The following is a 14,185-nucleotide window of genomic DNA, read 5'->3' as shown; positions in this document are numbered from 1 at the left end:
CATATAAGTGACCTGGACTGAGGTGTAGAGAGCACAATTTCAATGTTTGCTGATGATACAGAGCTTGACAACATAGTAAATTGTGAACAGGATATTAGCAGATTGAGGGTGGCATGCCCAGAAAGGGTAAATGGACAGACACGTGGCAGATAATGCAGATAAATGTGAAGTGATGTATTTTGCGAGAAATAATATGGAGAGACAGTACAATATAAATTGCACTATTTTCAGGAGGATATAAGAGCAGAGGGACCTGGAGGTGTACACTCACAAATCACAGCTCATAAAGAAGGTGGCAGGGCAAGCTGATTAGGTGATTAGGATACTTAGCTTTAAAAATAGGAGCACTGAATACAAAAACAAGGAAACCATACAAAGTCAGCTTTACCAACTACTGGTTTAGCTTCAGCTGGAGTATTGTGTACAATTCTGGACCCCGCAATTGGGAAAGCTGTCACGTCTTGGAGAAGATACAGAGGAGGTTGAGCAGAATGATACCAGGGATGAAGGGCTTCTGTGGAGAGATTGGAGAAGCTGAGATTGTTCTCCTTTGAGCCGAGAAGATTAAGAGGAGATCTAGTAGAAGGATTCAAATCCTAAGGGCTTTTGTTAGAACTAGTAGGGAGAAAATAATTGGCAAAAAACTAATGAGGAAATAAGCAGAAATGTTTTCACAAAGAGTCTTGTTCTGATTTGGAACACACAATCTGAAAGAGTGGTGGAATCAGATTCTATAGGAGCTTTAAAAAGTCGATTGGACATGTATTGAAGAATACTAATTTGCAGAGCCATTGTAATAAAGCTGGGGTGCAAGGCTAAATTGGGTAGCTCTTCCAAAGAACCAACACAGTTATGTTGGGCCAAATAGCCCTTGTTTGTGCTGTAAGATTCCATGATCCTATGCCATGCAGCACATGGCTGGTAATTGCAATGGACATTGACAGATACCAACAGAATCAGCAATCCCTCTGCCCACCAGCATCATGTTAGGTATCAGAATATTGAAAACTCGACAGCAGTGATGCTTAGGATCCTTCAGTCCTGAGCATTTCAACTGTTATATTGAACAGCTAGAAATCTTCAAGATTCTCAGATTGAGTACATTGCACTAGATACCAAGACAGAATGGATTAAATGGCTGTGATATCCAGGATACTCCTGACGACAATGTCTTTTAGGAATTGCATGTTGGCAATCTACGTCATTCGGTGAATTCTTAGGTGAGCAAGAAGTGGGCACCACAACCTCATGCTATACACTTAATGTGTGGGATTCATACCTACAAAAACTAAATAAAAATCTGCCGATTGGTTGGGTTTATTAGATTACTGTGATTAAACTAGGGGACAAACTAATGAGAGCACATTACTTTCTAATGAAGGGCAAACACAGTTATCAATTTCTCCACGTACGCATCCTTCTTCAGTTCTTGCACTCCTGGAAACAGGAATGCACAGAAGATAGCCTGCCCCCTGCCTCTGCACAAAAGTACTCTACATCATCAGTCAGGAGGTGAAAACAGCAATTTGGTTCTTCTTTCAAGGAATTGTCTAGTCCCTCCCAATGCAACCCTACAGCATGATTGAGATAGGGAACTCTGTGAAATGGGGTACAAATCTGTGCTGCTGGATGTTGATGTTCCATTAGGTAGCAACTGGTAACAAATAAATACGTTTTTTAAAATTCCTACTACCCACACTCAGGGCAAAATCATCCAATCTCATTGGCGGCGGGCATCAGCGGATAATATGGCAAGAAGGCCAAAAATCAGCTTTATACCGTCATGAAACCAGTTTGCGGTCATCCGCTCCACCCGTTAATGGTAGGCTACGTTTCCCGTGCCACACTTCAGGAACCTAATTTCAATACTTTAGCATCTTACTATAAACCCTGCTCACTGGAATCATCCCCCTACACCAAATTTACCACCCACATCAGTGTGACTTCAGAATGGTGTGCTTCAATGGCTGCCTTTAGAAGACGTGCACCTGGCGACCTGAACTTTGAGGGGAACTCAGGTGAGTTCACACAACCTTGCGCAGCGCTCGCGAGTATCGCCCATAGGACATCAACGAAGAAGTGCGCGTGTTTGGTGTGGGCACAGACAAGCTGCTTTTTCCCGGCTGACTTTCAGTGTGGTGCCGGGACAAGGCCTGTAATGTGGGTGAGACCAGCGGAGGGGGTGAGGTTGAAGGAAGTACACAAGCGCATGCCCCAGGGGCTGTGAGGGGTGGTGGAGGGGAGGGGGTGGTGTGGTGCAAGGCAGCACAGACTGAAGGAAATACACAAGCACATACCAGGGGAGTGGGTGCGGGGGCTTGGAGGGTGAGGGAAGTAGCTACGCACTTAGAAAAGCTTGTCAAAAGTGAGCATTTTTCCACAGCTAAGACTGTTCAGCTGCAGTCCCATTGACATGCTTGGATTCGGGCCTCTGATGCTTTTCTGCCCACTCAAGCAACACAAAAGCATGAATGCGCCACCAACGGCTCCAAAACATTTCACCCCTCAGGTGCAGACTGCAAATTAATGTGCATTTTAGGGGACAGCATAACAGTTGGCCAACTGGGCAAGTTGTAAAATCCCTTGCGAGAGGTGGCCATGGCATAGTCAATGGTGGAAGCACTCACAACCACTTGCAATGTCTTTCTTAAGGTTTGGATCAGTATCCCTCATGGTTCAAGCTAACAGCGCAACCTTGCAGTGCAGTATGGGAGAATGCCTGCAACTGAGTTGAGAGCACATCATGCAGTCCAGTGGCCAAAGCTGCCACTAATCGGCCAAGTGGAGTGGGGCAGAGGTGGGAGGAGTTTCGGACAGCCCCATGAAGTGCACTACACACTGGCCATCCAGGTGGTGGACAGCACCCTCCTGCATGCGTGAAGGGGCCTTCAGACTTACCCAAGAGAGGTTCGTAGGACACATATGCTAACCCACACGTCCTGCAGGAGGAGAATATCAAGATCACGGAGTCTGATGATTTAGCGGTATGCCTCATGACTTACAGGGAACAGAGAAGAAGAAGAGTGCAGTGGAGATTCCTGGCTTGGCAAAGGGAGGAGAACCTCCCTCAGGATGAAGGGGCAGCAGACCCTGCTGTGCACACAGCTAAAGATTCACAGAGAGCCGTCACTCATAGAGTCTATAGAAGGCGCTTATCATTCCCACAGATGACTGACTAGAACCAGTGTCGCCGAAGACTGCGCATGGCTAGGGAACTGATCGGTCACATGTGCCCCTGCTGCAGGGTTTGATGCCAGGGGAAATGGAAGGTATCCACTGCCATGGCTGTGAAAGTGACCACAGTGATCAATTTTTACGTCAATGGTTCCTTCCAGGGCTCACAGGGATAGAGTGGGTATGAATATCTAGCTAGGAATCCTCATCTCACACCGAGAGGCTGAGACAGTAAGGATTGATCCAGCTCTATTTTCCTCCATGCTGAAGCTCCATTGGTGAGAACCTCCAGGCATCTACTGGAACTAGCGATCTGTCTTCACACGAGGGAGCTCCAGATTGTCAGTGTTGAAACCCTGTAAATTTTATCCTTTGTTTTGCAAAGACTTTTCTTCAACTGCCCATCTCTGCAGAAACCCTACCTTTTTGTCCTTTGTTTGTGTGTGTGTGTGTATGTGTGTGCTGGGGAATTTTAAGAGGGGTAGATAGTTATACTTCCAGATTACAATTGTGCGTTAACCAGTTCTTGCAACTTGTTTTCAAAAAGTTTTGTTTTATAATAAATCAATCATTCTGAGCTTATTGAAAGAAGCCTGGTTAAAGTATTTTTTTTATTCTGTGTCTAACAGTAGTGAAGGTACACCTTTGGTCACTTTGGTGAGTAAATCAAACTTTTAAACTAATGGTGAGGCCTGTGGAGTAGTGGGGCTAGATAAACTGCGCACTCCTCCCATCCCAGTCGTAACAGTTACTTGTAGCACATCATCCTGTTTATTTGACATCCATGAAAAAGTGTTATGTTCAAAGGATGTGGTTGTGAATAGGAATACAACATCCATTGGACTAAAGAGCTTTCCCGCTTTGAAGATGGTCCATAATTAGACCCAGACAATTATTTTCTGTTAAATGTTTTTCTGAAAGAATGTTCATATTTAAATTTACTTCTCTGTCTCTGCCTCCCCCAGTGTTTTCATTAATTATTTTCTCCCAAAAATACCAGAGAGTGGCCCGAGGGCAATGGAAGGCCGGCTGGAGAGTATTGGAATAATCAGGTCTCAAGTTGCCAAAGGTGTGGATAAGACTTTCAGCAGCAGTGAGGCTGAAGCAGGCAGACAATAGGCTGGACTTAGTCCTACCATCATAGCACCTGCTGGTGGACCCAGAAGCCATTGGGGAGCTGGCACAGGTCCGTGGGGGTTGTCTGAAACCAATTACATGGCGGCTAGCTCATGAATACGAGCGACGCAGGCTTGCCTTTGGCTTACATTGTGGGTTGGGGGGGGGTGGGTGGGGGGGTGGCTCTGACATTACCTGATGGCCGTGCAGGAGCTGGCACCGGATTTAAAGGGCAGCCAGCCCTGAGTTAGAAATCGTCTTGCAGGCTTTTTAAGAAAGTTCTGCAGTTTAAATCTTCAGCACCTTAATTTCTGTTGCCCCAGCACAAAAGGGCATCCCAAAGTCCAGGGAGAAGATTTCTCCACCGTCACACAAGATCATTCGGTGTCATCAGCATATTCAAATAAGGTCCGAAATGCCAAAGTCTAGCCAGCACATCCCCTCCAGTGCAGGACAGGGCATATGATTGCTACGCTGCACAATCTCAAACAGAGTGCACATGCACATGATGCATCTTGCAATTAATCACTCCATTTTACCCCACAGCATCATCTCTTTCTGTTTTTATAACTAATATAACCTTTTTAAAAAGGTTTAACCCAGGTTTATGACTTGGCTACTAATGCATTTCCATGAAATAAATTATTCTGATTCTAAACCAGCCTTCTGCTTTTTATTTAGGTTTAACCACGGTCCCACAGAACATAATTACTTGTGCAAATAAACCGTGCTTCCCAGGAGTTCAGTGTTTCGATCGGAAACCACCTTATGTTGGTTTCGCTTGTGGCCGCTGTCCTGTGGGATTCTTTGGCACTGGGCGAACATGTATGAAGATCCCACGGCATGGTGAGTTTGATTTTAGCACTGTAAACCCATGAATACAGGAGAGTGAAATACAGAGAATTATAGAACAATTACAGTTGAGGAGGAGGCCATTTGGCCCATTGTGTTCATGCCAGCATTCTGCAAGACCAACTCAGCTAGTCCCACTCCCTTGTCCTTTCTCTATAACCCTGCAATATGTTTACCTTCATCTGTTACCAGTTCCCTTTGCAAAGCCCCGATTGAATTTGACTCTGGTACACTCCCAGGCAGTGCAATTCAGATCCTAACCACTTGCTGTGTAAAAACCTTTTTCATCATGTCACCATTGGTTCTTTTCCCATTCATCTTAAATCAGTGTCCTCTAGTTCTCGAACTTTCTGCCAGTGGTAACAGTTTGTCCCTATCTACCCTGTCCAGACCCTTCATGATTTTGAACACGTCTATCTAACCTCCTCTCAACTTTCTCTAAGTTCCTCATCCCTGGTGCTTTGACAATCAATTCAGTTCTGTCTGTGCTGTAACTGATAAAATTGGTCATCCTCATCTTAGTTTTCATTAAGGTGCTATTAAAAACAAATTCTTTGTTTTAATACTTTCAGCAAAAAAGAAATAAACATTTGACAAGTTTTATCAAAGAATAAGAACATTTTGAATGAGCCAGACCTTGCATCTTGCAGCCCAATGTGTTGCTTAGGTGAAAAAAGGGATTTAAAAAAAAATATGAACATAACATATTTATCTAATTTTCAGAGCATTTTACATAAAAATATTAAATGGACATGTGTTAGTTTCTAGTGGCTGAATAAATGTTATATTATGGACCGAATCTTTTGGACTCTGGATCGTCGGAGGCTGGAGGAACATCTGAGGATGTGCATCAGGACCCTGCAGAAGTCTTGATGTGCGGAGCTATGTGGGAATAGCCTGGGAGTTTAAACTTCCCAAGGGCAGTTCTTCTGTTCCTTGGCACCCTGTGTGAATGTCTCTGTGACTGAGCTAGATTTGGGGACTAGTGGCAGATATGCAAGACTCAGCTGGTTACCCAAGAAATGGTAAACACTTTATAACCAAGTCTAGTACCTGGGTAACCAACTGTCTTGTTATTATAATTATAAAATACTGTGATGAAATGCAAATATTCACCTTAATCGGTAGTCATAGGTCAGGAACTCCAGTTCCCAGTGGACCTCGTGTGTTTAGTTTTATTCATTCATGGGTTGTGGGCGTTGCTGGTTAGGCCAGCATTTATTGCCCATCCCTTATTGCCCTTGAGAAGGTGGTGATGAGCTGCCTTCTTGAACGGCTGCAGTCCATGTGGTATAGGTACACCCACAGTGCTGTTAGGGATGGAGTTCCAGGATTTTGACCCAGCGACAGCGAAGGAACAGCGATATATTTCCAAGTCAGAATGGCGTGTGGCTTGGAGGGGAACTTCCAGGTGGTGGTGTTCCCATCTGTCTGCTGCCCTTGTCTCTCTAGATGGTAGCAGTGGTGGGTTTGGAAGGTGTTGTCTTAGGAGCTTTGGTGAGTTCTTGCAGTGCATCTTGTAGATGGTATACACTGCTGCCATCGGTGGCGGAGGGAATGAGCATGTGGATGTGGTGCCAATCAAGCGGACTGCTTTGTCCTGGATGGTGTCAAGCTTCTTGAGTGTTGTGGGAGCTGCACTCATCCAGGTAAGTGGAGCGTATTCCATCACACTCCTGGCTTGTGCCTTGTAGATGGTGGACAGGCTTTGGGGAGTCAGATGGTGAGTTACTCACCGCAGGATTCCTGGCCTCTGACCAGCCCTCGTAACCACAGTATTTATATGACTAGTCCAGTTCAGTTTCTGGTCAATGGTAACCCCCAGGATGTTGATAGAGGGGGATTCAGCGATGGTAATGCCAATTGAGTGTCAAGGGGCAATGGTTAGGTTCTCTCTTCTTGGAGGCAGTCATTGCCTGATACTTGTGTGGCGCGAATGTTACTTGCCACTTGTCAGCCCAAGCCTGGATATTATCCGGGTTTTGCTGCATTTGGACATGGACTGCTCCAGTATCTGAGGAGTCACGAATATTGCTGAACATTGTGCAATCATCAGTGAACATCCCCACTTCTGACCTTATGATGGAAGGAAGGTCATTGATGAAGCAGCTGAAGATGGCTGGGCCTAGGACACTACCCTGAGGAACTCCAGCAGTGTTATCCTGGAACTGAGATGATTGACTTCCAACAACCATAACCATCTTCCTTTGAGTTCAGTATGACTCCAACTAATGGAGAATTTTCCCCCTGATTCACATTGACTCCAGTTTTGCTAGGGCTCCTCTCAGTCAAATGTTGCCTTGATATAAAGGGCAATCACTCTCACCTCAGCTCTTGAGTTCACCTCTTTTGTTCATGTTTTAACCAAGGCTATAATGCGGTCAGGAGCTGATTGACCATGGCATAACCCCCAATGAGCGTCAGTGAGTAGGTTGCTCCTAAGCAAGTGGCGCTTGATAGCACTGTTGATGATCCTTTCTATCACTTTATTGATGATTGAGAGCAGACTGATGGGGCAGTAATTGGCTGTGTTGGATTTGTTTTGCTTTTTGTGTACTGCACATACCTGGGCAATTTTGCACATTGCCGGGTAGATGCCAGTGTTATATCTGTACTGGAACAGCTTGGCTGGGGGTGCAGCAATTTTTGGAGCACAACTCTTCAGCACTATTGCCAGAATATTGTCAGGGCCCATAGCCTTTGCAGTGTTCAGCGCCTTCAGCCATTTCTTGATATCACAATTGAGTGAATCAAATTGGCTGAAGACTGACATCAGTGATGGTGGGGACCTCCGGAGGAGGCAGAGATGAATCATCCATTCGGCACTTCTGGCTGAGGATTGTTGTAATTGCTTCAGCCTCATCGTTTGCACTAATGTGCTGACCTTGCCCATCATTGAGGATGGGGAGATTTGTGAAGTCTCCTCCTCCTGTGCATTCACCAACCAGGAAATGACCACACGTGCGCAGTTCGATAATTTTACTGTCTTCAAGCCGGGAAGCAGTCCTGCATGCCTGCACGGAAATAAAGAACAAACGGCGTGAATTGCAGGTCAGGTGAACTGAACCGGAGTGCCATTCCAAAGAAGATGTTCCAGGGAGCAAGGCACGGCAAGGCAGACAGGAAAGACGCCCTAGCAAGAAGTCCCAGGTAAGGGATTGAGACGGGGATCAGAAAGAGATCCCAGAAGCAAAGTTAAAAGAAAGGAGCAGAGAAATAGGCTCCGAGTTAAAGAGAAAGGCATATTACAGCAAGAGAAAGTCTGCGTGGAGCAGACTTGAAGCAAAGTGGGCTCGAGAGAAGCCCAAAAGATCTGAAAGGGCAGCCAAAGGTTGTTTACTCCTTACCACAGGCCTTTTAGAGCAATGGTATTCTGCTAGGCACTGCCAAAGATCTGAAAGTGTGCCTGGAAGATGAAGCTTGATTGTACTTGGAGATCCCGGGAAAAAGAATCTCGGAAAACAAAATTGAAACCCTGAAGGTAAATCCTTGTTGAAGCCATCCGAGTAGGGGTAACGTTTGAAGAGAATTCAAAGGCAAGTTCTTCAAATGTGGAGATTGGAAACATTCACGAGAAAGACAATTTCCGTGAGACTGGTTGGCTCACAACGTGACAAATGTCTGGTTGGGTTGTTGAGAAATCCGTGGAATCTGCTTTAGTCGCATCTGTCATTTACTTTGTAGTGTTGTGTGTCTGACCACAGTTCACCTGTTAATTCACATGTTTTGCATACTTATCCTGAGCATTGGAGTACAAGATAGATATTGTAATTTGTTTTATCATCCTGAACTTGTATGTGTCTGTAAAGACATTGTTGGGGTAAAAGAAGAGTGAATATTTGAATCATCATCTCATGTTTGTATTGAGGTTTTTTCCTATCATTTTGGCTGGTGTAATATAGTTCATTCTTCTTGTTTAATAAATATGTTATTCTTTGCGTTAAAAAGTTCATCAGCAGGCTCCTGTGAATTTGTTCAGTAACTTTACTCCACGGTTTCTTAAAAAAAAACAAAGTTTCAAGCCAGGTTTCACTTTGGGATCTAACTTGTCTAATATTAACATCAGCTGGGCTCATACAGTATCTTGAGTTTATTTACTGTAAATAACACAAGGCACCAATCGCTGATAAGGGGTTGGGTAAACAAGTTTGGGTTCATTTACTAAGACTAGATGCATGAGAACAGTTCGAGGTATGTGCGTGTATGTGTGTGCACGCTCGCTCTGCTCAAAGTTAAAGTGAAACTAAGACAACATTTTCCTTCGTGATGTCATACTGATATACCTTATTACAGCAATCACGCCTTTGCTCTTCCAACTACACTCCTGACTATCCGGCTATGCCCCAACCGCACTTAACCCCGGCTACCTCCAACCATCTGATTAACCCCCAACCCGACTACCCACCGACCACCTGACTAACTTTCCCAACCCCACCCAACTACCCCTCCTAGCTGACTACACTCACAACCGACCATCCGACTATCCCCTGACCTGATCCAACTAACATCTGACTACTCCCCGAACCTGATCTGACTAACACGCGGCTACCCACTGACCACGCAACTACCCTGACCAGACCCAACTCCCAACTACCGCCCGACTACCCCCGGCCATCCGGCTACCACCCCTGACCTGACTACCAATCCAACCTACCAAACCACTCACCTATCTCACCCACCTCACCCACCTACCCTCACCCACCTCACCATCTACCCACCTCACTCACCTGGCCAGCAACCCAGCTATCCACCTACCCCTCCACCACCTCACCACCTTCCCACCTCACCACCTACCCACCTCACCTACCTACCCACCTCACCTACCTACTCACCTACCCCTCACACACCTCACCGCCTACCTCCCTCACCCACTCATCCACTAACCCATTCACTCACCCACTCATCCACTAACATTCATGAAAATACTGGACCTTTAAACTTACCAGGCAGAATAAGGCAGCTAGTGCCCTAAAAGGGGGCGTGCCCTGTCTTATAGACTCAAAGACATTTACAGCACAGAAGGAGGCCATTCGGCCCATTGTGTCCTCACCAGCCAACAAAGATCTGACTACACTAATCACATTTTCCAGCGCTTGGCCCATAGCCCTGGAGGCTATGGCAACGCGAGTGAATACCAAGTGAGTGTGCTCCCCCTGACTCTACTCTCCACTGCAGTGGAGTTTCCTGGGGAAATGCTGGTTACACATTTCTATGACAACCATGTTGCATGCAGTATTGCCACTGCTCGGAAGATTCAGGCTTATACTTCACCTAGACCCAAAACTATATCCTTCTACTCCCTGCTGATTCAGGAATCAGTGCAGTTCTTTTTTGTTTTGAATGGTTTGACAGTCATTATTCACTGTTAATAGATGTTTTAGTCTATTCCACATGCCATTGACTTAATATCGAAATCATTGCTTTTTGTTGAGATATATGGATGTAGTGTTGAAAAAGGTGACCTGCCACCTTCTCAAGGCAACTAGGAATGGACACTAAACGCCTGTTATGTCAGCAAAGCCTACATTACAAGAATAAGTTTAAAAAATATATTGTGTTCAGGAAAAACAGAATCATCAACCAATCTGTCAGTGCTGATAAGTACCCCTGAAGACCCATCAAACACTCAATTGTTACTTTCTGCTGCAATAATAAAACATAAATGAAATACAAATGTACTTTAAATAGTTGCATAGAAAACTTTTCATGACCTGATAAGCCTAGATTCCGAAAGCCACAATGCAGGTAGGCCTTTGAGTAATAGCAGCTTTACTACGACCCAGCGACCTTGAATCAAAATGGCACAGCTACAAGTCTATGTAAACTTGGAACTCACTGAGCCCATTAAAAGCTCATCCAGGATAGATTGTTTGCAGATGTTTCCCATCTGTGTTTTGAATCCACATACCGTAGTAATATGATGTGTTTTAATTTCCGTATGTCGCACATTCTTTTTGTTGTCACTAGTAAAACCCATTGTGGCACGTTGATCTACACTCACTGTCTTGTAATTTGCTTTTACTGATCTAAAAGCATAATAGGGAGCTCCTAGTGCAAACTGTCCTAAATTGGGTTGGGTCAGTCTGTATCAACATAATTTGTAATTGTGGATGAAATAACTGTTTTGACAAAAAAAATGAGTGTCGATCTTTCTCCAATTCGCAATTCAAGATTGATATCATGTGCTGAGAAAGCAATCATTTCAAAGCCACATATTGATGCAATTTTGTCAGTGGATCATTAGGCAACAATAAAAATCGACATTTTCACAGTTTTCCTTAAGACGGAATTACATTCCTCGAGTTCAAACAGCCTGACCATTTCTTTTTTACCATGTTGTTGTCTGGTCACATGGACAATTGATCCTGATCCAGCTGTGGTTCGGTTGAAAGCATTCTAAGTCAGAAGGACTTTAGTCTGACACTGCAGTGTAGATGATGACTTTCAGGTGGATGCAAAAGATCCCACGGCATTATTTCAACGAAGAGCATGGAAGTTATTCCTGGTCTCCTGGCCAATATTATCCCTCGACAAACATTTAAAAAAACGGTTTTCTGGTCGCTATCACGTTGCTTTTATGGGAGCTTGCTGTGTGTAAATTGGCTGCTATGTTCTCCTACATTACAATAGTGACTACACTTCAGAAGTACTTCATTGGCTGTGAAGCATTTTGGTATGTCCTGAGATTGTGAATGGTTCTATATAAATGCAAGTCTTATTTTCTTGCGTTGGCACAGCTATTTTACCTATAGTGCTACCAGTTTATTCTGTCATCCTGGTACTTGTGGGCATTTAGTAGCTGATCAGTTAGTGATATATTAAAGTGAATTTTAGTATAATATTGCAGGAGATATATAATGATTTATCTCCTTTTGCTTTATCTCCCTGCAACTTTTGTTAAAATTCAACAGAGTTGACCATGGAGACATTAGTAGGAGTGACTTATTGAAATGTTCATAGTGGGGAATCCAGTGATTAATTTGGAATGAACTGGTGCCATATGGATAGTCACAAGATATCATTCATTATGCATATCTCCAATCTATTTATTGCGTAAGAATTACTTCAAATTTTCAATAGGTTAGTGATGAAACAGCTCTATACCGTTGTACTGGGAAATTCAAGGAAACGTTTCAAAGGAAACCCACTGGGACAACCCACTGTTTTCAGCAAATAGTATTTCATTGATATTACTCACCTAACTGAAATATGGTCATTTTCAGATTTTATCTGCCTGTCGGGAACACAGATTGAAAATTTCAGCAACCACTGCCAATGATTGCTCAGCCGTGTTTTGTGAAAAGTTCAAACCGTCATGGCTAGTGCATGCTTTAATTTCTGCTATGCACTCCTGTCAGTTGAGGCTCCCTACTGAAGTCTTGGGCTAGATGGATCTGTCCCAGTCTCGACCCATTTCCCTGTGTCACAGTCACCATCCGCCAGGATCACAGCAAGTTTTCCAGAGAGGTCCAACCAGTGTGAAGAGGACAGTCATGGCAGAGGTGCAGACTCAACTTGTCCCTCTCCGAAATTATCTTACTGTGGGGCAATTGCCGACACTCCCAGAGCCTACACAGGAAGGCTCTGAGAACCAACGGTAAATTGGGTGGGTGCCATGAAATCCCAGACCTCTCCACCCCTCAGTGTATTTTGGATATAAGCACAGAAAACATAACCAAGTGGAAGATGGGGATGGAATCTAGGCCAAGGCAGTAGCCCTTACGGCCAGGGTGATAACCTTGGCAGCCAGGGTTTTTTTTCTCATTCGCTCCAGTTATCCCACGGTCTTTAGGTGGGACTGTTTTAATGTGTGCAGTTACTGTGAAGGGACTGTGCAAATAATTCCATACAAAATAACAACCTTTAGCAAAATATATGTAGCACAGCTGATGATGCATGCACTACAACCATTTTCCAGTGAAAACACTGAGGATTAAACATTCCACTTTTGAAGAAAAATGAAAAGAATGTTTATTGATTTACACACTGGTGAAATTGCAGGAAGGTATGGCTACAGTGAATAAAAATAATTAACTGCAATAATTAAAAACTAGCACCAGCCACAACACACCAATAGTAATCCTTTAATGCCTCTCAAGCAGCCAAGCCACTTAACCAACATAAAGGGCAGAAATTTTCGCTCAGTGGGCGGGCGAGCACCTGGCCCACTCGAGCGTGAAATGACGCGCGTTGACATCGGCCGAGCGTGCCAACACGCAATTCAATTGCCAGGTGCGCACCGGAGTCAGCAGCACACCCGCCGACAATCAAAAGGCCTGTTAAGGCCATTAAATAATCAAAATTAAGCTAAATTTTTCACTGCCCGTCCAACCTAACAGTTGGCAGGCAGGCAAATAGGTTAAACGGCCTTTGCATTTTTTTGGAAACCTCATCCATGGGTGGGATGAGGTTTCCAAAAGCAAATAAAAATAAAGTAAAAGTTTTGCAATTGAATTAATAACATATCCCCGGGGACATGTTTTGTTACATTTTTATTTTCTTTATTATTTTTTGTTATATCTCTTCATCTCCCAGAGGCAGCTCTGTGCCTCAGGGAGATTATGCAGCGCTCACTTGCGCGAATGCATGAAGTTCGTGCTTGGCCCGCTCGCTCTCCTCCCCCCCAACAGACGGTGCTCAGCGCTTCCGCTCGCGGTTCACGCTGGGCAGGCCTTAATTGGCCTGCCAGTGTGAAATCGCGGTGCAGTGTGGTGCTAATCACGGGCGGCGGTCAGCTTCCCAATCGCCCCTGCCAAGCCCACCCGCCAAGGGCAAAATTCTGCCCAAAATGTCAAAGTTTGATTCAGCTGGGAAGTGTTCAGTTTTTGAGGAAATTGGCTGAACTTCAAGAAGTTTTACCAACCAGGCTGCACATTTATGCTGGTAAAACTCTACCATGCAAAAACTTGAAAGTTTTGGTAGAGAAGGATAGCCAAACATATGTAAAGAGGCAACAAATATACCAATGCGTCACCCCAGGTGAACACTGCCTAGAGCTCTGCAAAAGTTGTTTAAGAAAGTGGAAACAAGGTAAGACAAGAAT

At 44.5% G+C, this 14,185-nt stretch overlaps 1 protein-coding gene across 2 annotated transcripts in view; it reads left to right on the top strand.

The window, feature by feature from the left end:
• The window catches only part of LOC144686786 (von Willebrand factor D and EGF domain-containing protein), a 309,526-nt gene that overhangs the window by 257,559 nt on the left and 37,782 nt on the right, over nucleotides 1-14,185 (top strand). For both annotated transcript variants that reach the window (XM_078552492.1, XM_078552491.1), the window contains exon 20: nucleotides 4,972-5,136. In XM_078552492.1, coding sequence (XP_078408618.1) covers nucleotides 4,972-5,136 — 165 coding nt within the window. The remainder of the gene's footprint in view (nucleotides 1-4,971; nucleotides 5,137-14,185) is intronic.

Source organism: Cetorhinus maximus, chromosome 11 (assembly GCF_964194155.1).
Source record: "Cetorhinus maximus chromosome 11, sCetMax3.hap1.1, whole genome shotgun sequence".
NCBI classification, from domain to species: Eukaryota; Metazoa; Chordata; class Chondrichthyes; order Lamniformes; family Cetorhinidae; genus Cetorhinus; species Cetorhinus maximus.
Note: the sequence above shows the minus strand (reverse complement) of the source record. Positions and strands in the feature narration are given on the sequence as shown.